General features: G+C 36.8%; 1 protein-coding gene across 3 annotated transcripts in view; it reads left to right on the top strand.

The window, feature by feature from the left end:
• The window catches only part of samd12 (sterile alpha motif domain containing 12), a 119,861-nt gene that overhangs the window by 12,019 nt on the left and 81,895 nt on the right, over positions 1–25,947 (top strand). For all 3 annotated transcript variants that reach the window (XM_088601905.1, XM_088601906.1, XM_088601904.1), the window contains exon 2: positions 14,921–15,099. In XM_088601905.1, the coding sequence (XP_088458031.1) occupies positions 14,921–15,099 (179 nt within the window). The remainder of the gene's footprint in view (positions 1–14,920; positions 15,100–25,947) is intronic.

Raw genomic sequence — 25,947 nt, 5'->3', positions numbered from 1 at the left:
TTCTCTGTGTACTGTACATACAGTACCAAAATTAGCAAAACAAAGTGTTTATATATATGTATATTATCTGGTCTATTAAGTAATAAAATTAGGCTTAAGTAATTAAAACTCTTAACTTTTACTATATAACAACAATTTCTCTATGTTTCCTTACTCCTAACTAACTGATAACTTCATCATGTTTATACACATAGCATTTACCGAAGGTTTCCAGTGGACAAGAAGCTGTATAGTAGGTCTTTGCTTTTGCGTGGTGCAGGTTGGGTACCCGAGACCAGTGATTTGCGTCCACTGAACTTGTTTTGAATGAAAAGCGTGCAGTTTATGCCTGTGTCACTTGTTCCACACTGAACAATACCAATTGCGTTGTCTTTCTCTAGGCGCCTTTTATTTTCCTTAGATGATGGTATCCACTTCCGTTCGAAGATCAGCATACTCGGGGTCCTACTTAGCTGCAGTGGTTCTGAGAATGGAGTCACCATTCTCCATTGTGGTTTTGTTGTCGTTGCTCGAAGGCATTTGGACTTTGGTGTCTGTTATCAGGGCGTCCTGGGAGCTGTTGCCTTGAGCTTCCAAGTCTTTATTATTTTTGTTATATTAGATCCTGATTGGAGCAAACCTGCTTGGAGATTTAATATGTGTAGATAGATAGAAGTCTTGATAGACTTCTGAATTTTTCTTGCCTTGGAAACCTGGGACTAGTTCCTCTCTCTTAGTTTTTCTGGATTGGCATTCTGAAGATTCAGAGTGCATACTGTATCTCCGTGAATGTGAGCTTTCTTAACTCCTTCATTTCACAATACATTATTGCAGCTCACACTCCTATATTTTCACTTTTGTTGGTAAAAATTGGGATTTCATCTATTAGTAATCTGTTAAATCTCTTACCAGATGTTCTGAGGTGGTTTAGACACTGGGATTTCTTCAGAATTCTCCACATTTTACAGGCACCACAAACTTAAACAGTGAAAAATTATTCTGAGTGATACACTATTTCACTCTGAAATAGAATACATCACTCCGTGATTGCAGGACGAAAAAAAAATTCTTGCAGAATATCTTTGATAAGAAGAAAAAAAGATTTCGGTATGTAGGAAATAGGCCCAAAGGTGTGACATATGAGGAACCTCATGTTTAAAGATGTTAAAAGTGACATCCCCAAACATGTTGTCTGTAGAAGTCTTCATTTAAATGCAGCATCTTGTTTCCAGCTTAAATTACTGTATATGTATAAAATATTTATTTATAAAGTCATATTTACATACTGTACTTCAACAATATGTAAATTCTATCAAATGTTTTATGATCTTTATTCTCTATCTTACTATTATTACTATTATTGGAAACAAAGTGAAAAAATATGAATTTACCAGTTTGCACTCAAATATTGTGCTTATCGAAGGGAAAAAGAAGTAAAGTACTGAGTAGAAACTGACCAATACCAACTATCACATTCTGGCCTCTGTCATTGAAGCAGTGATGTCAAGACTGCACCTCCCCAAAAGTAAAAAAAAAAATTGCTTTGAAGCCTCAAAGTCATTTTTTGTAAGATAATGATTTTGGCACACCTGCAAATTATGTGGTATTCAGCCACTGTTGATCCTTACAAATTAGTGTCACACAGTCATTTTAATTTGCTGAAGCAAATTACAGATCAGTTCAGTTCATCTTTAAAAAATGCATTTTCAGTTAGTCTGTTAGAATTAAAAATAAATGCACAATAATACGAAACATGGGGGGAAAAAAAGCAAATGCTTCAAAATAAGTACAATAATATTATCTTAAAGTATGCTACTGAATCAAAGGAGTATAATGTAGATGGAAGCCAAATAGATGAGGTACAAAGTCTTCTGGAAAATTGTACCTTTCTGAGAATGTAATTTTCTATTTTGCTGTTTTTTTTTCTTTTTGCTTTTTCTTATGGACTTTTTAAGGTGACTGTGTGTCTGTTAGCCTTACAAAGGTGTTTTGAGCCCTGAAATAATCCTGCAAATATCTGCATGTGCCTGGCTGTTATACTAGAAATTTCTTTAACTAAAACATTAATCTAGGTCAAAGTATTTTCTCATCTGTAGCTTAAGTGCTGTACAACCTGCAGGCTAACCCATTACCCTGCCTATTCACTCTCTTTCTTTAAATAATTTTCATGCAGCATGCATCAAGAATGTCTTTAATAGCCACCCCATCTCATTTATTATCTTTTTCTCATACTCCACACTTGTTTATTTCATGAAATAATGAACCAGCTGCATTTGTCTTCCCCATAGCGGCACACGTTTCTGTTTCATCAATTCATACCATATCATGGATCATTTATGTATAATTTAAGATCTTGTCTGCAGCTGGGCCAGTGTGGATGCTACTGTTATCTCTACCCTGTGTGTCTTGCAATTGTACGCCGCTTGGGTTCAAAGTGTCTGCCAGAGGAATAAATGTAATGCTGTTTGTGAATTGGATCCCTGTGTTATGAATAAATCTCATTGCACATTTTCACAATGCACTTGGGTGACCTGCTCTGTATGGCGGTGAATAAATGCCTGTCTGGCCCACAGCATTAGAAATTGCTTCTTAAAGCTGCTCCTGTTCCAGACCGAATAGTAATGATGTACCTGTAGTATTGGAATGTCAGAAAATAAATTTTCCTCTTCTTTCCATTTCCGCTTGTCACAAAATCTCTTCTAATACAAAAACATAAGGAATTGAATTCATTCTGAGAACCGATAGCAGGAACATTTTAAGGCAATATTGAAAAAGAATTTTGTTTAACACGGGTGTAATGGGATATAATTAATTTAGTGCCATGTTCTTGTCCGTTTTTTTAGTTCTTAAAATGTGTTGTCATAGTTCTGTTTGCCTTGTGATAACCAATATCTGTTTTGAGTTTTTTGATGTACACGTTCCATGTATAATTTTGGGTCAATAGCACGAAAGAAACACGGTCAGTTAGCAGCTCTGAGATCGTGATATTTGGAAGATGCTAGAGCAAGGAGCTGGGTCAATGTATGAGAAAAGCACTCAGAAAAGTAAAAAAAAATAGGTGTGTGATCAAGGGATTAGCAATATGAGGGTAAGGAGAACAAAATAAATAGAATTGAAAATGAATATGAAAATGGGTTGGGAAAGGTGTGACAGCAAGTTCGAAGAGAGAGATCTAGGAGATGAATCCCTACCAGGGGATTTGTGAAAGTGTAGGAAACATTGTAAGATCCGATCCCTGTGAAGGCCTGCATGCGTCCTCTCCCTGATTCATCTATGAGCTGCCCTCCAGTGGCTTGAACTGACAAATACCTGGCAGAGACAGGTGCTCCATTGCAATGGGGAAACCAAGAAAAAAAAGTTAGAAGGAAAAAAAGTTGCAGTTTAGGCCATATTTTGTTAGACATGAACCTAACAGTTTTAGGGATGAATTTGCTTTAAACCTTTAAATTCATTTGATCACCACCTATAAACTCTGCCTTGTCTCTTTGTTGTCTTTTTCTAAAATTATAAACCTTAATTTTAGACTCAAACTTTAGAGAGTTCAAGATTTTTTTTTTATTATTTCAATTACTTATTTGATTTGGATTCTCATCATATAACACTGTCTTCACTTCTTTGTTTTAATTTTTCCTGGTATTAGGATGTTAAAGACCTAATGGCATCAATTCTTTTAAATGTGTTTCTTAATTAAGGAATATATTTATTTCCCTATAGTCTTTCTGTACTCTGTTAGAAGGATTTATCTGAAAGGTTTAAAAGAACACATGCAAGATGTGAGAAGTCATTGCACCTTTTGAGTCAGACAAGATATAAGCAATCAATTATGGTTCCATGGAATTTGGCTGCGTTTCACCTTTGCTAAAGTGAAACAGATGGAGGTTTTTTTTTGCACCAGCATGAGAAGGTTTCTCACTGCTTTGAGATGCTTTGTGAACTTAGTCATGGCTATACAGTAAAATGTTCATAATTGATTAAATCTTTGAGAGTAACTAAATTCTTTTTCCTATACAAGTATCGGCATATTTATTGAAATCTAAATAAGGTCCTATTTCTAGATTTTTGTTAGACGTGCATGCAAGCAAGTTAATAATAACATAATTCAAGGTTTCTAGCAGGGTAATAACAAACACCGAAGAATTGTAATCTGTTATTGACATTGGGGTTTAAAAGGTAATTACATTCGAAAGACAAAAATGAATTTACAAAAGCAGGAATAAGACCTAAAACACAACAGTATTAAAAAAATAATAATTTGAAAATAGTCTGTTGGCATCTGACAGTACTGGAAGGGTATTGACATTGTCTAGCTTGACCATACAGTATGTCAGTGCACTAACTCAGATTTTTTAAGATGTGAGAATCACAGGGAGTAAATTTACAATTTTGACCAGGTGTACTGAAATGTACCCAGTCTCAAATTCTACTATATTCTATAATACAGTAATACCTGTATCCTTCTTGTAATGTTCCCATATTCAGGATGTGAGGGAGCACATGTTACTAATCAATTCAAAATTGTTAGCCACAAAAGTATATTGAAAAGTACTTTGCCCTACGCAGTGAAGGTCTTGCTTGGGAAAACAATCACAGAACAATTTAGAACAATATAACAATTTTAAATGTGCTGTATGAAACAGTAACTTGGATCCTCTGCTCTTTTGTGTGCTTGATAAGATTATGTAGCTCAACCTTTTTATCTGGAACCAGTCGAGAGAAGATAAAACAGATAAATTCCAGACTGACAGTCTGAGGGAACCGAAACTTTAAAGTCTTGAACAGAAAAGTCCGAAAAGTTTTTTGCAAGGAATTTGCCGAAAAGATCTGTTATAAGTATTCAAAGTCTTCGAAAGACTGTCAAAGTCAACTTGGTGGACTTCTTCAGAATCAATGATAAAACACAAACCAGAGGACACAAGTGGAATTTGCATGCAAATGCAGTTACAGCCATAAACAGGAGGCACTTCTTCACTCAAAGTATGAATGAGAGTAAGGAACAAGACACCCAGGCATGCTGTCCAATACTCTTAAGATATATCAAATATGGCTGAATGGGATCTTCGGGACAACTACTGTAGCTACTTACTACCAAACGGGCTAGATTGGCTGAGTGGACTCCTCATGTTCAGAACCATTCTTTTGCTTCAGCTCACTTGCTAAACTTGCTGTGATCAGGTTGTACTGATCTTCACTTGTTCAGAAAATGTGTGTTTCAATAAAAACAGTAACTATACTAATCAGTATTTAGACACTAATTAATAATATCATATGCAATTTTAGCACACTTGAAATCAAAGTAAAGCTGCAATTATTCAAACAGTGTCACATTTCTTGTGCCCAGGAGTGCAGAGCAAAACTGCTTTTTTTGTTTTTAATGTACATTCAGTCAAGAAGTCAATCAACGGAAATCAAACACTTTGTGCCTGAGTTAACTTACAGTATAAAGGTTTTATGCAGCTAAACTCAAACACATTTTCAGTCTGATACTGTAACGGGAGCACTGCAGGTATTGTGCATGGAGCCTGTCAGAGCTACATTAATTCAGGTCAGTGCAAACAGCAAGACCTGGCTGAAAGCAATTGGATTCGATGTGCACGATGCCGGAAAGAATGAGCTCCTAGAGGTGGTCAGAAAGCAAAAGAAAACCAAACTTCTTGTCACCCAAGTCATGAGTGTACATTTGGTTTGGTTCAGATGGAAAAGGCAGGTGTAAAGTAGAAGCATTAATAAGAGGAGTATGGGCAGCTCACCTTGAAGCACAAGGTAGGCAACATTAAAACTTGTGTATGAGTATCTCAGGAAGGCACAAATTTAACTGTAAAAATGTTGTTGTCTGTTCCAACAAGACTGCGCTCTCTAACACACTTCCTAACTCTTTTTCTGTGCATTGTACAGTAGCTGGATGCCTACAAATGACTTAGTCACATTCAGTATACTGTAAAAATAGCACGAAAATGCAGCACTGCCTGAATAATTTATAAAGTTGTTTCATCAGCCTCTGCTTCATTCAGGCTTTATGATTATGATTTGGAGCTTCATTCAGAGTGCCAATTATAGCATAATGATTTAAAAGAATCTTTTCATAAAGCTCTACCTTTTAGCGTTTTAAAAGAGCTCTCTTTCCATTATTTGCAGGAAACTGTCCAAACCTTCTCAGAGTACTGTATGTTTTTTTTAATATTCCACAGTAGTTTAATAACAGGTCATAATTGATACAGTATGATTTGGCAAGAGTAGATCCAAATGCAGTATCAACTTGGGAATGTATTTACCGGATGCATTAAGAGAAAGTTCTTATTTAGAATGATGGATGAAATCATAAATATCAGGTCTGAAAGATCTGTTAAAGAATCTTCTAACCCTAACTAAATGTATAGAGGACACAGGGAAAAACAAAAACAGGTGAGTGAATGGAGTGAAGATAGAAATCACCATTGCAAGAAAGACCACATCAACTTTTGGTGTGCTGTGTATAAATAAAAAAAAGTATCTTTAAAGGTATTATCCTAATCAATTAAGTAATGACCAAAGTTCTAATTTTTTATTTTAATGGTTGTCGTTATAATGATGGGAATTATTCAATTAAATAAAAACCTTCTTCATGTATTGTAACTACAGTGTCTTCTAATACTGTAGGACGAACAGTAAAAGGAGAATTTATTTCTAAACTAGAAGCAGTTTCTCTGAAAAAAACAAAACACATCTAAAATCTGAGCTCCAGAACTGGTAAAGAGTAGCATCGGAGCAGTAGACTCTGCATCTGAGCTGTCTGAAGCGATTTGCTCATCAAGGGATTGCATGTCTGGGTAGTGGGGACCTCAAAGATATGCACAGAAGGATGTATTCGTTGCAGGGAAGAAGGGGGTGGGGTGAATTGGTGAATTTCAAAGCACAAAAACAGGGTCTTCTTTTTTAATGAGGAGCTCCTCAGAGCAGTATCTCTGTCTCTTGCATTTTTCATGGTACTACCAACCTCCTTGTGCTTAAGATACCCTAAAAATTTTATTTTCTATATATTATTTGCTCATCAATAGATTATACCTGAAAAAGCCATAAAAAGAAAGAGAATAAATTTCATTCCATTATACGGTTTACATGACATTTAAAAAATATATGTACTGAACTGCCCTTTTAGCTGCTTTTATCTGTGTTCCGCCATTGTGTTTTTACAGCAGATTGGTCAGTAATATCTCGTGTTCATCTATTATATCATTAAAGCAGGTGTTAATCTGTTATGGCAGCTGCAATGTCATATGGTGGTGAAAGATAAAGGGATTACATTGATATGAGTGTCTCTGTCAAAATACAGGTCTCAAAATATGTTCAACATAATGCCATACAGTGAGATTACAACCAGCTATAGCAAAGCCATTCTTTAACACTGATACTAATGACTCTCAACATCACTGTGCTACTGCTAGCTGCCGAAACTGTTGTTTTTTTCTTATAGACTTTAGAAAACCCTTTGTGCTTTCTCCTGCAGACCAAAGATAATCGTTTTGCCATTTGCAGCTGATGCACATAGGAGTCAAGTATCCTAGTGACTTTGAATCATGGTGTTATCATTGTAGGCCCATCTGTGTCAAATATTGACATCTCTTCGGTGTGTGGTGACACTGATTAGTTTTGAATTCCTAACTGTGTTAACAGTTCAAGTTTGTTGCTTTGGAGATTGAATCCCTTAGGTGTTGCCGCCTGGTCATTACATACAGTTGATCAGGTCCAAGTCAATACCTGGTGCTTCTAGTCAGTCTGTCAGCATTCCCAGGGTGCATTATCTCCCTGTTTTAGAGGTTGAGGCATTGCTGCAGTGCTATTTAAGATGACAAATGCATGCCTTTAATAGTGGAAACATCACCTTTGTTCATGCATATTCGCAAGCACACGTTTTTATCCATGGATGTATCATGGCTTTTTTTACTCCTTGCTCTAAATGTAGAAAAGAGTGTAAGAAGAGAGCACACGCTTCAGGATTTTCTCCTAATATATCAAAGGCTCTCATATTCAAACAGATTAGTCAGTTAGGCTAATCAGAAACTAAACCAGCTAGATCGGTTTGAAGGGCTTCTTTTTGTTCTTAACAAAAACATCTTAATCTGAATATCATATTTAGTCTCTGCGAGCCACAACAAGAGCTCCAACAAAACATATCATGTGTTTTTGCAAGCTATTAAAATAGTGTGGTCTGGACCCATCCTGTTGTTCAGCAGGATCATCTTCAGTTGCAATAGTAAAAGTTGTAATGGTGTGGGACGGAAGTGCATGTTCTAGCAGTTTCCAACAGAATTCAAATCCATTCTGGCCATGGAAGGTGATGAAGGTCTGTCTAATGCTTCTCAAGACAGCTGCGCATTGCTTGCCACTAAGAATCTAATTTCTAACAAAGGTACAGGTACCTTTACCGAATATTGACTCAAGGGGGATGAATACTTATGCAGTCAGTTTTCAGTTTTATATTTATGATATGAGAGGATGTGTATATTTATGTTGTCACTTTGACATTATACAGTGTTTTTTGTTGATCAAAGGCAAACAAAAACAATTAAATACATTATGATTCCATATTGTAACACAATTAAATGTGAAAAAGTCCAAATGGCTGAATACTTTTGATAATCACAGTATTCAACGTAATATTTGGCCAGTACTAAACGTACTTAAGACATATTCAGTTTTATCTTTGCAGTTTTATTTTTAGATTACTCCTCAGCAGATGGTTCCTTTTATTCTTTTTCCACTGATTAATTCTTTATGACTTTCAAAAGATTTAATTAAAAATGCTCGAAGCCCTGGCAGCATATCTAGCTACAGAGCTTTAAGAATCATCTTCAGAATTCCCTTCCTTAGGATAAAGTTGAGATGTGAATCCAAGGTCTTCATAAAAACTTTCTCTACCTTCTCTTTATCCCAGTTTTAAGGTTGTTTTAATGATGTAGCTTTTATTTTGTAACCAAAAATATTCTCTCATGGGTTTGCTCTCAGCTGTTATCACGGAAGACGTCACTGTGAACAGGGGCAAGTGGTCTGTGCTAATTTTAGAAAAAAACTCCCCCCAGTGGGATGTCGTGAATAACATTGCAGTAGAGGAACACAGCTGAAGCTGTAATTTTCTATGCAGCTGGGACCCACTTCAATAATATATAATTTGTCTATGCACAACCTTCTCATGTCTCACTCATTCTGAATTTACTCTGCTTTCCGTAAGGAGCAATGTCTGGGAGGAAAACACTGAGATTGTCAAGCTTTCATTATCGATGCTGTCAGATTAGAAGTTATCATGAGTCCAACATCAGCTGTACATCTTATCTCTGTACTGACATTGTATAGGTCAGCCGTTGTGATTTTAGGCACTGGAAGAGAACATTTTCTAGCAAAAGGGCTTTTCATTTTTTGAATATGTTATTAATCCATCAGGTTGGCTGCTACCACATCAAAGAAAGATTGTTCACTTCCCGTGTTCAGTTGCCCACACCGTAAGGTACTGTACATCGCACACAGAAAAAGACCCGGAACATGAAAGATTTAAAGGATATTTGAGACTGTGAATCAATGAAATTCTCCTGAGAGAAGCTGACAAACTGAGAAAAAAAAATAATAAAAAAAATCCTGACAAAAATTACTTCCAGATCCATGAAAAAAATTGGAGCAGGGGACAAGATCGGATTTGTAGATGTATGGAAACGACACAGCTTTGGTCAATAGTGTGACAGGAGTTAAGAAAAGGTTCCGTAACCACAGTTTCAAAGCTGATTAATTGGGATAACTTAAGAAGCATTAAGTCCTTCCTTGAATCTCAGAGCTACTGTCTGCCAGGTGAATACTGTAGATTGAATGACTCCTTGTTGTTTATATTTTTTATTTCTTTACTGTATTTCAGTTTCCCTGTCAGATTTACTTTCAGTTCAAAAATATGATGTAAAACGCACATTTTTGGCCACATAGCATTACATTCTGGCTTGTTTTTGGAAAGTGTTTATTTCTGCACAGTTGTACTCTGTGTTGTTGTTGCAAGTACAGTAGTGTATTTGTAAGAACCGTAGTGAGGAAATCAAGAAATGAAAATAAAAATAAGTAGGCAAACCTACTGTAATACCAATAGAGAAAAACAATCAGGGCGGGCGTATGTTGAAGAAAGGAAATCTGATATATTGCCGAGTTCTGCTAATCTTTCGAAACTTGACAATAGCAACACAACTTACAGTGCCTTGCGAAAGTATTCGGCCCCCTTGAACTTTTCAACCTTTTGCCACATTTCAGGCTTCAAACATAAAGATATAAATTTTTTATTTTATGTGAAGAATCACCAACAAGTGGGACACAATTGTGAAGTGGAACGAAATCTATTGGATTTTTGAAACTTTTTTAACTAATAAAAAAATGAAAAGTGGGGCGTGCAAAATTATTCGGCCCCTTTACTTTCAGTGCAGCAAACTCACTCCAGAAGTTCAGCGAGGATCTCTGAATGATCCAATGTTGTCCTAAATGACTGATGGTGATAAATAGAATCCACCTGTGTGTAATCAAGTCTCTGTATAAATGCACCTGCTCTGTGATAGTCTCAAGGTTCTGTTGAAAGCGCAGAGAGCATCATGAAGACCAAGGAACACACCAGGCAGGTCCGTAATACTGTTGTGGAGAAGTTTAAAGCCGGATTTGGATACAAAAAGATTTCCCAAGCTTCAAACATCCCAAGGAGCACTGTGCAAGCGATCATCTTGAAATGGAAGGAGTATCAGACCACTGCAAATCTACCAAGACCTGGCCGTCCCTCTAAACTTTCAGCTCAGACAAGGAGAAGACTGATCAGAGATGCAGCCAAGAGGCCCATGATCACTCTGGATGAACTGCAGAGAACTACAGTTGAGGTGGGAGAGTCTGTCCATAGGACAACAATCAGTCTTACACTGCACAAATCTGGCCTTTATGGAAGAGTGGCAAGAAGAAAGCCATTTCTCAAAGATATCCATAAAAAGTCTCGTCTAAAGTTTGCCACAAGCCACCTGGGAGACACCCCAAACATGTGGAAGAAGGTGCTCTGGTCAGATGAAACCAAAATCGAACTTTTTGGCCACAATGCAAAACGATATGTTTGGCGTAAAAGCAACACAGCTCATCACCCTCAACACACCATCCCCACTGTCAAACATGGTGGTGGCAGCATCATGGTTTGGGCCTGCTTTTCTTCAGCAGGGACAGGGAAGATGGTTAAAATTGGGGGGAAGATGGATGCAGCCAAATACAGGACCATTCTGGATGAAAACCTGTTGGAGTCTGCAAAAGACCTGAAACTGGGACGGAGATTTATCTTCCAACAAGACAATGATCCCAAACATACAGCAAAATCTACAAAGGAATGGTTCACAAATAAACGTATCCAGGTGTTTGAATGGCCAAGTCAAAGTCCAGACCTGAACCCAATCGAGAATCTGTGGAAAGAGCTGAAAACTGCTGTTCACAAACGCTCTCCATCCAACCTCACTGAGCTCGAGCTGTTTTGCAAGGAAGAATGGGCAAGAATTTCAGTCTCTCGATGTGCAAAACTGATAGAGACATACCCCAAGCGACTTGCAGCTGTAATCGCAGCAAAAGGTGGCTCTACAAAGTATTAACGCAAGGCGGCCGAATAATTTTGCACGCCCCACTTTTCATTTTTTTATTAGTTAAAAAAGTTTCAAAAATCCAATAGATTTCGTTCCACTTCACAATTGTGTCCCACTTGTTGGTGATTCTTCACATAAAATAAAAAATTTATATCTTTATGTTTGAAGCCTGAAATGTGGCAAAAGGTTGAAAAGTTCAAGGGGGCCGAATACTTTCGCAAGGCACTGTAAATGGGATACACTAAATGCAACTCTTTAATATGGCTGTAGAAGCTGAAGTTGAGTGTTTTGCGATGCAGTGACATAGATCAGATCAGTGTGACAATGAGCCAGTAAAACCTTAGCACAGTGCTGGTTTCGGTGGCTAAAGGTTATTTTGGAAGGATCACAAAAAAACAGTGTCTTACCGACCTCCAAGATACTTTTTACAAAATCCTTTTCACTTTTAGTATGTCTACTTTTTTTACACTCCTGATCCTACTTCCCCGATTCCTTGTTCATCTGGGTTCACCTTATTAGGCTTTTGAATGCTTAAATAAAATGTCCTCCTAGTGACCCTCTTTCAAAACTACAGACTTGGAATATCCCCTCATTTTTTCAAGTGACGCAGCTTATTTCATTAGGCGCTAATCTCTAATATACCCATTTTCCTTGTTGGACGTTTTTGTAACCTTGGGGTTAATTGGGGCTAATTTCCCATACTGAAAACAATGAAAATGTTCCTTGAACTGTAAGTTTGATGTCCCAAAATATATAATGATGTTAAACAAAGAAGCTAGTGTCATATGACATTTAAACGGAAGATAACACAAAACTTTGAATTACTTGTTAAACTGGAGATTTCAAATTCATCACTTGATGGCAGCATTTACTGTATGTGAGAGATGCTTCTTCTTTGTTGTACGGTGTACAGTAGGTCTGTTTAGAATAGAAAGAGGATTTAAATTGCATACAAACTCAGAAATCAATATTTGGATTAAATAATTCATAAGCTTGAAATGAGCAAAACATTTTAATTAATTAGGTTTTTTTTTGCCTGGTATTAGCCATGTAAATATTTTATTCCATCCTCATAATCCAAGCTTTATGTGATTACTAGTTTTATTCAGGATAGTGTTTTTTTAGCTAAAAAGTACCTAGGGTGCACTTACATGGTAATCAGGAAGTGGAATATTTTAGAATACTTTTATGTTAATCTTTTATTCATTTCATTAATATAAACAATGTCAAATTGCTTAATTTTTAAGTTTTTATTAAAAGGCAGACCACAGATATTGACTTTGTATTTGTAATTTTATGATTGTTTTTGTTCTTTTTTTCCCACTTTAGGGGATGTCACATTTAATTCAAATGAACATCCAGTGGAGCATATTACTTATAGAACTTATAGAACATCTTTACTTATAATCCTGCAATGTTTTGTTTATCTTCTGTTTTACTGTTTGTTTCAAAATGAAGCAGAAGAAGCATAGCTTTAAATCTAAAATTACCAGGCCCCCATCCCCAATATATGCACATGCACACAAATGATGTTTTTATATACCAATATGATACATATTTCATAGCCTATATACATATATTTCAGATAATAATTGGGTGCAATTATGCATACAAATCTTCCTGATGTTTAGATTCTTGGAGTTGATCACTGAATCTCACATAAAATTCCTAGTTTACTTGTTTTTTCCATTGAGGTTCAACAGCACCATCTAGTGATCACACCATAGTTTATCAAACCCTAGAAAATTCTTTCTGGGCTGAAATGAATTTTTTAAAATAGTTTTCAAAAGAAAATTGCTGACTAATACTAAAGTAGAGACTAATAGGCTTACATTTTAAACTGTATTTCCAAATGCATATATGTTAATGTTTATTGTTTATTGAAGTCTGTATTATTATTATCTCTGAATCACATAACAAGCAATAATGAATGGCAAGGTATGTGGAAAATGAAATGTGTGCAAGACTTTATGGTATTCATAGATCTGGTTTAATCTCACATACTGTAGATGTCAGTAGTTCTTATTCTGATTGCTATTCCTTGTACAAATACTAAGGCTGACAGTCCCAAATCATGGCAAGCATTCAAAGAATAATAAAATCAATATAATAAAAATATATAGTGTACTTTTCGCAGTATAGACTATTGAAATATTCAGGTCTCATTTACCTTTCACATTTCAACATGCTTAACATTTTTAGACTCGGCATTTGAAACATTGTGAAATGTGGGGTGATCTGCAAGATTCTCCTGAAGTTCATTCTCCTGAGGACCTTGAAAAATCGGTGCAGTAATCCTCATGGATGTATCCATTGCAGGAGCCTTGGAAATCCAGACAAGATTCTAACAATACGTCATCACCTAAACTGTGATGTATAATTCTGAGTCACGTGCTCAATTAGGTAACAAACAACTGATTTACAGAATAGATGATCATTTATTTGATCTCCAGGAGCTCCAGTCCAAAACTCCAACCACCCTGACTTCGGTTATCGAACTTGAGTATGCTCCAATATTTACTTTGACAGAAATGGATCTCCAGACAACATACCTGTATTAGTGAAGCATACAGCATATGAAGACTGGACTTAGACATACTCAGGAGACCAGAAGTCTTCATCAGAAAGCACCAGATGCAGACACCCCAGTGCAAATGAAAATGATTAATCCAACCATGAGGGATAGCCAATCAATGATGTGTCTCTAAGGATTTTGCATCCGTACACGTTATAGAGCCTGTATGTGATATGCAGGAGGCTATAAACTAGCAAAAACAAAGTCCTTAACTTTACAGCCCAGTTCAGAGACGTAAAAACTCCCATTTTCATTATCCAGATGCATTTAATGTCAGATGAGATCCACTGAGTGTGTGATAGAACAAAAACATTTGACATCTACATCAACACTAGGTGCCTCCATATTTTTATTCGTACAGTAAGTATGTATGTCTTCTGGGATCATTTTGTAGAACATTTTTTAATTTTCCTGCACCGTGTTTTCAGGTGCATTTCATTGTTTTTTACGGACATAAAACTTTGTTAATTACATTCTTTTTTTCCAATATTTACAGAGCACCATCCATAAAGCACCATGCTTAGCAATAATAAATAGGAGAAAATGAATAAATATTGGTATTTTATTTTTTTACTTTCATCAGACCATTGTATTAGAATTCGGTGAAACTCATCTGTTGTCAGAGCAATCTATGCTTTTATTAAATTGGAAGCAGATGATTGCTGAAGCAAGAGTAATACAACTTCATAAGAGAATTTAGCAACCAGGTTAAATTAAAAACATAATGTTATTGAAACGGCCCTCTCAGTTTTGGATTTTCTTTCTCCAGCTGTCCACTGTAACCTGAGTCAGAATGGAATAGACCACACAGCCTGTGCAGAGGATGTCAGTGTGCACCTTGAAGCAGAATCGAGAGAGAATGGAGTCAGAAATGAGGACAGCAGTCTGAGGCTTCTGGAGAAGAAAGGTAGTCCTAAACAACAGACTTCGGAAACAGATGGTGCTCGGGTAAGGAACTATCAAGAACTCCTACATACATTTTCCAGTGTACATTGCATTATGAACTAAGTACATATGTAATGTACTAAATATAAAAATCTTGAAAGTATTAAGATACGGTAAATTAATTAAATACTTAATAGCCTCAGACTAATGTTTGCTCCCTACATGCTACTTGTGAATTCCTAATCTGCGCGTTTTATCTGGAGGTTTTCATAAGGGAAACTTGGAGCCCTCACCTTTTCTAAATATTTGAGGTTTCCAGGGCAGATACCATATGAATTTTGTGTTTCCAGGATGGATACAGTATGAATTTTCTGTTTCCAGCAGGGAGGATAAAATACAGACAACTGTACTATAATATGCTTCATGCTCTTCTACAAAAACGTCCTTTTGTTTTTGCAGCACTTTGGGCTGGGCAGAAATGCACTATTAACACATATTATACGTTTCTCTGTTAATTCTTCCCTTTTTATTCAAGTATCTGCAACACACAGGTTGTAATATAGAGGATATAACAGGATGTTACCTACTGTACCCATGGATCCATATTTTAAGGCAGTGTGTCTTGTTTTTTTACCTCAGATCACTGCTTGAGGTCTCCCATTCAGGTATTGGTCAGACTCACACCCGCTGAGCTTCAATGGGTTGTCAGTTTTGAGTTGCAGGGTGATATGGCTGCTGGCTTTAAAGCAGTACTGTCCACCAGTACAAAAGCAGCCTTAAGGTTTTCTCTTGCGTTAGGTGTCCAGAGGGTGTTTGAAAAAAAAATCCCATGTGAAGTTAAACAACACTTACTTGCTTATTACCTCCTTCTACCTTAGCCTGCAGTATGGTTTTATAAATAGACTATTCCTCTGTACTTATGTCATTTTCACCATTCAAGAACAGCAAATTTAGTGCACTCATATCATTTTGCTGAAAGCGGATAAAAATAGTTCCAGCTGCTGGATGGTTCCTCTGTGTGATGACTCAGAAACCAAGGGGGATTAGAAACATTATATAAAGTGTTTGATTTTCACCACCATGTCTGCACAGTTAGTAAATCTAATTTTAACTGCAGGCTTTTTTTATGCTCAGAGGATGCAGGTTTTTCCTTTTTTAATGATGTATGTCATGTTGCTAACAGAAATAACAAGGGAGCATAATTCAGTCGTTGACATGCTCATGTTAAAAGGTTGCAGAACAAAGCAGAAGTATTAATTCTACAGTTAACTAGCAGCATTGCGACTGATATGATATGTGAAAAAGGAGGCCATGACTTGTTTCCCTGAGATGTGAGCTGATATGACAACAATACGACACTCAATGTACTCATAATTCAATTATGTCAATGTTTTTTTCTGGGAAAAACTTGGTATTTACAAAAAATCATCTTCCTTCTTTTCAGTGTTCACATGTAGAATAAACTGTAGGAATATGATTGCCCCCTTCTGTCAGAGAGAAGACTCATTTTCCTACTTTAAATAAATAGTAGTGATGACAATAGGAATTCACATTAAATGTAAAATGAATGTTCCTGTATTTCAGTTGACTATAGCAAGCATATAAGCCCATGGCTTCACAGTCTGTGTGCAGCCATGGGGCTGTCCTTTATTCTTAAATTAAATTGTGCATCCAGAATCCTCCTCAGCTGTGATGTTTGTGCAGCCCAAAAACAGCAAAAAGCTTTCACCGTCCTTGGTTTAAATTTTGCATTAGCAATACTTTTCATTCACGGTCATGTTCTGTTGAATTAAACATATGGTCACGCCAAAAGTACTCATGGTCTCCCCTCAGCAACCAGTATTTTACTAATAATCTATTTATAATCTGTTTTGTAATCTGCACTGGATCAATATCCAATAATAATCTGAGCTCAGAACTGCTGATGAAACACCTTCCTTTCAACGTTGTCTCATTGCTTTAGCCCACTTATGAGAATACAGTATGAGCTTTTAAAGGAGTTTTCATTTCCTCCAGCACACTAGCTCACCCTGTCTTTTCATAAGAACTCTAGTGGTGGACGCAGCAATGCTATTAAACCCTGGAGACAGCGGTGAGCTCAGATCATGCTGTTTCCACCTGGCGTCCCTATGTGCGTGACTGGAGGCAAATCGGCCCCCAGCCAATTTTCTCTTTCTGAAACCCGTGAATGCAGATGCCAATCTGATGCCCCTCATAGGCCCCCAGCCAAGATTACCACAGTGCTGAGGCTCAGAGTCAAAGAGATGACTGTCTGAGATGAAAGGCACTCCTGACAAATCATGCAGGGATTTTACATTTTCAATTAGTATTGACTGTGCTTACCTACGCTCAAAATATCAGATCTGTGCCATCCCGGGAAAGAATCACATCGGGGGGTGTTTAATTAGTAGATCCGGAGAATGCTCTGTGTTCAAGAGCAGAGAGTTTCAGTCACTGATCCGTATCAAAGGTGCAGTTTTCCATTCAGTCATCTCACTTCATTCCACTATTGCTATCCTGCCTCTTGTCTTCCTGTCTTCTGCTTGCCTCCCCACTGACAGGAGTCCCATGTGATTAAGGGATGCTTTTGTCTTTCAAAACAAGTTTATTTCTAGGTTGGAAAGTATGGGAGAATCACCTGCACGGAACTGAAAGGGGAACTGCAAAACTTTTTAGATTTCGGCGGTTAGAAAGAATCGGCATTGATGAGTGCATTTCAAACCACAAAGAAAGTAAAATGCACACAGTAACTTGTAAAACCTCCAATTTACATCACAAAGTAGAGTCAATTTCCAGATCCGCGCAGCGCCATATTCTGCAATTCAGAACGAGGCAACAAAACTTCTGGTGAGGTGATGCGGTGCTATTGCAAAGTCAAGAAGCAGGCTTGTGAATACCTCTCTCTTAATCCAATAAAAATATTGGTCTCTATTTCGAGATGGTTTTGCTGCACAACCTGTTCTTATTCACTCATACTGTACATCGCCTTACGTTACGTCAATTAATTTATTTTGTTACCGAGATTTAATAACTGGTCTGAGAAACTGGGACTGCAGTTCCCTAGTAATGCCAGTAGCTGAGAGTAATTTTCTCCAATAATTTTCATTTGTGCTATACAGTAGTAGTAGTAGTATATCAAGGTACAGTATACTGTACCCGCTGATATTCTTTGGGATTAGGAACTAGAAAGTCATGCCATACTGTATAGCAAAAAATGACATATTTAGGAGAACTTTGTCCTATGAGAACAACAAAAATATGAAGCTTATGGGACCATAAGAGCATAAATTTGCCCTTCTGACTAAAGGTTTTCCTTTAAGAATTAATGGAGTCGGGTTAGGCATCATAAATTAGATTGAGTATGTGTTTCCCATTATATATCCAGGTTGCATTCCTAAGTAATGCAAATTACAGCTAATTGAATTAGAAAGGGGAATTAATATTCATAAAGAGCAATGCAATTATCTTGAGATACGTTCTGAACATACCATTATGACATTGTTATATACGTTCAATGTACCTATAACCAGTAAAAAAATAAACGTTGATAGTATCACCAGCTCCTTTTGACTTGTGGTCTCATTCACTGCTTCAAGATAGATATTTTCCACACACAGTTCATACTGTACATCCATAGCTAGCAATCACACCTTGATCCATTGTTGGATCAGCAACATAATGCGTGGTGGTAAGAACTCAACTTTAATACTGAGATATAACAATTCAAGTCATGTGTAACAGCAATGTCTTGAAGGAGAATTCTTAATGTTAAATTTTGCCGTTAATAATAATATTTTCTTTTCATTTCTAGAACAAAAAAATCTATAAATCACCTGTGTTCCTGGCTTTTGGTACATTTGGTTAATACATTCTTTTGGTAAAGATAAAAGTGAAGGGAAAATGCTATATATATATAGCTGGACCACCTGAACCACAAAGATTTTTAAAATTTATAGAGATCAGTCAGCCTGCAATTAGATACTGTACATCTAATCAATGTGCTGTGCATTAATGTAATGTACTGTGTAGCACCATAATTAAATTTAAAGTAATAAAAAGAGTTATACTAATTTCAGTCTTTCGGTGTTTAACATGTTAGTGCTGTATCTTAAATAGTACAGATTACAGTGTGTGTGTGTGTATTTGTATATTCTATGCTCTGTACAAGTAATTTTTTTAGAGGTTACATTTAGAGGTCGGTTTAGAAAAGAAATGTATTAAATCTAACAAACAAATCAAGCTGATGAGGAATTAAGGTATTTGACAAACTTTGTTTCTAATTATATGTTGGACAATCATTGATATATTTACACTGTGTGTAGTTTAAACGCAAAAAAACCTTCTGAAACTCCTGTAGGAGAGAATGTTTTGGGAATGTATCCACTAGATGGCACTGTGAACTTGTCAGATAAGTTCATATTTGAGAGTCAAGCTGCAAGCCAGATGTGGGGAACACGTAAACAGCCAGAGGTTTCAAAAAAACACAGCAGGCAAAAGATAAATAAATAAAAAAGAACAAATTGTTCTTTTGTTTAAAAAAAATCTTCCTTTGCAACAGCAATTTGACATTCAAAACAATGTCGTTCAGCATTTACTGAAACTACATCAAACGTCAAATAAAGTGATATTTTCTAATGTTTTGGTAGACCTAAAAATAGTTGGGAATGAATACCTTGATTATAAACTAAATAAAACCATACAGAAAACAAAGCTTTTGAATTCTGTAAAATTGAACTCTATGCTCTTATAACAAGGGCACGTACAGTATCAACTGTCTTTTACATTACATAACCATAGAGAATTTTGGCTCTAGAGTTGTATGAGAATACTTGAACAGTTCTGTTTCTTAATTTAATTGATAAATCAGTAGTTAACTGGAAGTCAAACAAAGATCCTTCTAAATTTAGTGTATGTGTCGTGAATTAGATTTGTTATACTTTACCAACATAATGTAGAAGAGCCAGTTTTTATCCCTGACCACACACAGGGGAGAATGAGGATGTGTAGACAGTAGGGTCAGAGAGGGGCTGCAGGAGGCACATCGCTCCCCAACAGAACCTCAAGTCTGCAAGCGTCTGGAAGGTCACTGGTAGACAAGAAAGACTTGGCCGAATAAGTGCAGCCTTCCCCCATCTGGACACACTGGTTTAGTGACATGGCCTAGGTTCATACCGGTGATTACAGAGGTTAACTTTTACTGGTTAAGCCACTCAAGAGTACCATAAATACTTAATGATTTAATCACATACACATTTTAGTTGTAGGCTTACTGTAGATTACTTGCAGTCTCGTTTATACTACTGTATATCCTGGACAATTACTTTTACTTTTCTAGGCAGAAGTTTTTGACAGCATAGATAATGCAGTTTCTAATCTTTGGCATTGCAACATGGGCAATCAACACACAGGAGAGTGGGGAGGAGAGTGCTTTTTAATTAATAAAATTGCATCATTTCACTATCCTTAAAAGGGCTGCTCTCACCAGCCGGTGGGAAGAAAAGCTGGTAGCAGTAATGCCCTTGTAGCTGCTTGTAACATTACCATGTTTGAAAGGGCTATAATTTTCCCAAAATAACAATTAATGTAGTTTTCCTGACCTCCGAGGTCAGTTTATGGCTTAGTATGAATTTTATCAACAACATAAAGGCCATAGGCTTCTGAGTGCACATGTAGATAAAAAGTCAAACATTACTCCTAATAGTAGTTACACTTCTGATTAGAGGTTGTAGGTCCTATTCTCTGCCTGACAGAGGTTTAATTGGATGGTTGATCAGTAGAAAAAAATCTTTAAATATGAAGCTGCCAGGAAAATATGTGGAAGGGAACTCTGTAATACTGGCATGCACTCAAGGTCATTTGGAAGCCTGAGCTTCTAGCAGCTCATGTGATTTCTAGATATACTGTACGGACCGTAGAACTATTCCTTCACATCAGAAAGATAAATTGGACAAAGGAGCTCAGACTGGCCGACCACAGGTTTATTTTACACAGGCCTTTCAAGGAGTAGTGTACTGTCCTGAACGTACCCCTATATTTCATATTTCACATGCAGCATTCTATGTTTTGATTCACTCTTGGCATTTCTTAATGTACAGTGATTGTTCAGTACAAATCTATGTTACAAAGGTGCAAAGCAGTAGAACATTACACAAACAATCTGAAGCCTTGATTGAAACATTTTGTTATTAAGATTCTACGGCACTGATAAAGTATGCCCATCAATATCTGTTTTTTTCCAGAATTCTGAAGTGGCTTTGTAATAGGGGAAGGAGAAAAAGAAGAAAGTTGATTAGTAATAGTAATAGATAACGGGTTTATTCCATGCTGAAAGAAAAGAAAGGAAACAACATTTTGGCCGTAGAGCCTTCTTCAGGTGTGAGGTGTGTTTAAGCGAGGTCCTCACACCTCACACAAGAAGGCTCCACGGCCGAAACTTTGTATTTTCTTTCTTTTCAACATGGAATAAACCCGTTACCTGTTCGTTTGTTGCCTACGCATGCTGACGCAGCTACCTACTTGAACTAATAACAGTAATATCTCAGTATGCAAAGGAACAAGTAATAGGTTTATTCCATGCTGAAAAAAAGAAGAAAGAAAACACAACGTTTGGGCCGTGGAGCCTTCTTCAGGTGTCTTCAGGTTGAACGTTGTGTTCTCTTCCTTCTTTTTTTCAGCATGGAATAAACCTATTACTTGTTCCTTTGCAGCCTACGCATGCTGACGCAGCTACCCACCTGAATATCTCAGTATAGTGTGCAAAAAAGAAATGGATATCCATGAATTCAAACATTAAGTTAAACAGATTTGAAAGCCACAGTATTACAGTGAGTTTTGCGACAGGACTTTCTGAATCGTTTGCAAGATCTGATATGGGCTTGGAGTTCATTCCACAATATTGGAACAATAGAAAACAGAAAACAGACTGGTCTCCTGCATCTGGAACCTAGTAACACTAGTGATAAAACAGTAAACCATGTAGAACTGCAGAATTTTCTCTACTGTAAGTAATGAACAGACGCAATAGTATAATTAATTAAAACAACCACAGAAGAAACACCAATTATTGGTGGTAGCATTTGCATATAGCACTTCTAGTACTGAACTGCTTGCTAGTTCTATGCTATATTGTAAATCAAAATATCTCATTACTTGAAATGTCAGGCTACACAGCCTTGCTCTCTTGTTGGTGTAAGTAATGCTGATTTAATTATTTTCAGCCTTTCAAACTTTCTCATGGTTTTCAGAAATTCAGGTGCTGTTTAGAGTGCCTGGGGCTACGTCTGTCTTTGCTGAGGGCATCAGATGCCCCCTCTGTTCTGCCAAGGAATCTAACTAATAAGCAGCTGCTCTTTTCTGGCAGTGGTACAGTTTTCTTCCTCATGGTGCTCACAAACAGATAAGTGGTTGAGCAAGAGGAGTCTAAATAAATGGAGTCTCTCATTTGGAAGACGTGCAGGAGGACTATGTAAATAATGTGCCTTTCATGTGATTTTCAAAGCCCGTGTGCTTCAGAGCAAAATCTGATCCTGATTACCTGAAAGGAATTATAAATGTTTTAAGACGCAGAACTACAGAAGCTAGTGGCAAAGTACTGTAGGTGTGAAAATAGACTGAGCTTGTTTTCCTACTCAGAAACAGTTTGGGGAATCTAAGCCAGTGCCTGAAGGTAGTGTAAGAAAAGGCCCATCAAATTTTGCAAATGTGCAGTATACAGTAGTTGAAAGTCTTACTGGTAGCATTTTAATTCAACCCAGCATGATAGAGGCTGGAATTTTCTGTAAAGCTTAGCTGGATATGTACAGGTATGATAGTTATAAATAGGATTGGATTAAAAACCAGCACCTCCTATGGGAACCCAATGACCAACTGAGAAACAGCAAATAAGGTTTTTGTCTTCAATCCCAGACAATTTTAAGCATACTGTAACCATAGATGTATTGGTTTTCCACATTTCAATCTGTTAATGTACAATGGGGGTTTGGCAAACACTGATGTGTATATTAAAATAGTTTTAACTATAGACATTATGTTGTCCAGAGGCCTTTTATGCGTCTGAAAGCTGTAGAAAAATGTATAGAAATCCAGTGCAGTGGTTTATTTCAGCAAATGTCCAGTAAAGCAGGAGAAGACTGCAGTAGGACATACAATGTCCATTCTGAGTAGGCGTGATTTATAGAGGTGCCAGAGGCTGACAATGTTCACACCACAGGGGGACTGTGGAGGGCAGGCAGAGGAGAAGCTGAGAGGATGAGACAACATTAAATTTACTTATTTAAGAGGCAATTAGTCTGTTCCTCATGTGTATCAGTCATGTCATAATTTGTGGAGGAATTGTTCAAAACACAGAACTGATCCATTGCTGCCAAATAAATGTAAAAACCTTTCTATATAATGAACCTTTTGTTGTTGCATGAATAATATTGAGACCAGGAATTATTCTATGGTATATTGGACATCTAAATAGGATTCAATGTATGTTAAAACATTCATAATTTCTGTATTTACATTTATTTTTATTGTGGCTATGGAAATTAACATTAATACACAAAGTTAATGGAAAAACTGTCCTGTTGTTTTCTAGCTGAGGAAGCTTGATAATGTAACCAAAAATGCTATATGGCTCCAACACTCCTGCAGAAAAATAGCTAATTTCTTATATCAGCAATTAACTTTTGTGTGCCTACTGTAGCACAAACCCATAGCTAGTGTTAGGGTTAGGATTCCTACAAAACATAGATACATTTTGATGGCATAGCTGCATTTTAGGAAAGAAATTATACTTAGGAAAAGTGTTATTTCAATGATATCTTCAGATTTGTTTTCTTCCATATACAACTGTTTGCACTGCATTGCTCAAAAAGGGAATTTTGCCTAAATTGTCCTAAAGGCAGAAGTTGGAAAGAAAGTGATAATACCGTTCAAAATCTTGCCTTTGGCATTGAATGCACATGCATATTTGAAAATAATGCCCACATTTTTTATGTATTCCTGATCCTTACCCCAGTGAAGCCTGAAACCATGCTCAATGAGATCACTATCGGACACAACATTTCCAGAAGTAGAATACTTGTCCAAGAATAGAATTTTACCCTTGTTGATACACTCTCTTTAGTTTGGCACTCCAATAAGTGGAAGGTTGCATTAATTCTTTGAAGAAATTCTGAACCCTCACCCTAACCTTCTGTAGTTTAAATGAGATTGCCCTGAAGGAGCAGGCCAAGCGGACTTGATGTGACTTCGCATTGAGCGAAGGTGCAGCGTATGTGATTCAACAACAACAAAAAAATGACATGATCATGGTCATTCTCAATCTAAACGGAAACAGTCCCACAATCATTTAGGGGTGGTTTAGCCTGGCTTGTCCTTCCTATTTACTGTATTTAAAACGGAGTGAGCACTTTGTCCACAGGAGAAAAGTAAAAATCAGAGAGTACCTCAACAATTGCTCTACGTTCTTATGTAGATGTTCTTATGTACATGTTAAATATGCGTGATAAAGTTTACTTCATTAGGCTAAATCTAAACCTATCTTTATGCTCATTAGAATATTATGTTGAATTCTTGTCACCACCACATACATACAATTTTCTAGCTTTAGAGAGAATTTAATAAAGAGCATCAAGAATGATTCCAGGTCTCAGAGTATTATCATATACTGTATGAACAGATTAAGGGATCTTATTCTTTTCAGTCTAACACAACAACAACTGAGAAGAGATGTTGTACAGAGTATAATGTATTTATTTTTACGTTATACAGTATGTAAAATCCAAAGAGGTATGGATAAATTAGAGAACTAGGTCAATCAGTAGTGAAATAAGAATGCGTGGTCAAAATAATGAAATTTAAAGAGATGCATTTAGTTTGGGAAAAACGTTGTTATACTGTACCGGTGTTTGAAACGGGTAACCAGGTAGTCAGGCGTTTGTTTTAAGAAACGGCTGTAGGAAATTTCAGATTTGTTCATCCATCCTTTTCTTCCACTTCAGGCCCACTGTGGAGCTAGAGCCTCTCATGGCAAGCCGAGGGCACATGTCAGGGTAATTCCTGAGTGGCACGCGCTAGTCCATCACTCAAACACACTCACACCAAAGCCAGTTTCCTCAGAACTCAGTTAACCTATCAGGATGTTTTTGGATTGTGCGCAGAAATCCACATGAACACAGGGAGAACATAAAACTTCCATGCAGATAGCCCCCCAAGTCCAGAATTGAACCCAGGGCTCCAGCAATTTTTATTTCTACCTGGGCAGTCTGGGCAGCACTTTCTATTAACCTAAAAAGGGATGTTAAAGGCATATTTCATGTTCATGAACGAAAAAGGGCAATACTGCCCACATGATTAGCCTTAAAAGAAACGACTAAAATAGGAATTAAAAGCTAAACAAGACCTCTGCTTATTTTAATCATAAATCAATTGCTTTGCGCTTGCTTTGATTACTCCAAATGTGTATTTAAAGTTACAGGTCATTTTTCATTACAATGTAAATTAACTGCTTTAATCCTGTGAACAGTTCTGATCTTTATTTCTTTACAACTCTTTTGCTTTGATAATAATCTACGGGGTTTGGGAAAGTGAGTTCTAGTGTGGGCTCTGGAAAGTCCAAAGGATTGTGGGTTCAGATCTTGGGTGGTAGTCTTCTGGATAAATGGGTGCTTTTCTGGTGGCCATTGTAAACTAGTACGTGACGTATCTGCTTAAATAAAGCAGAAATGGTGCAAGTCATCGTGGCTTGCTTCATTATTCCTTTCTGTCTTTGAAATATCCGTAGGATATGTAGTGACTGACCAGATCCAACACACTAAAACTGACAAAACACAAAAGCTCACAGTTGTCTCAAAACAAACCAAATCATGTCTCCAGTCAAGCCTTTTTACTTATCACATGTGAAAGAATGTTCATGGTTTAGTC

The sequence above is a fragment of the Lepisosteus platostomus genome, chromosome 12 (assembly GCF_059453375.1).
Source record: "Lepisosteus platostomus isolate fLepPlt1 chromosome 12, fLepPlt1.hap1, whole genome shotgun sequence".
In the NCBI taxonomy this organism is placed as follows: domain Eukaryota; kingdom Metazoa; phylum Chordata; class Actinopteri; order Semionotiformes; family Lepisosteidae; genus Lepisosteus; species Lepisosteus platostomus.
This window is presented reverse-complemented; position numbering and strand designations above follow the sequence as displayed.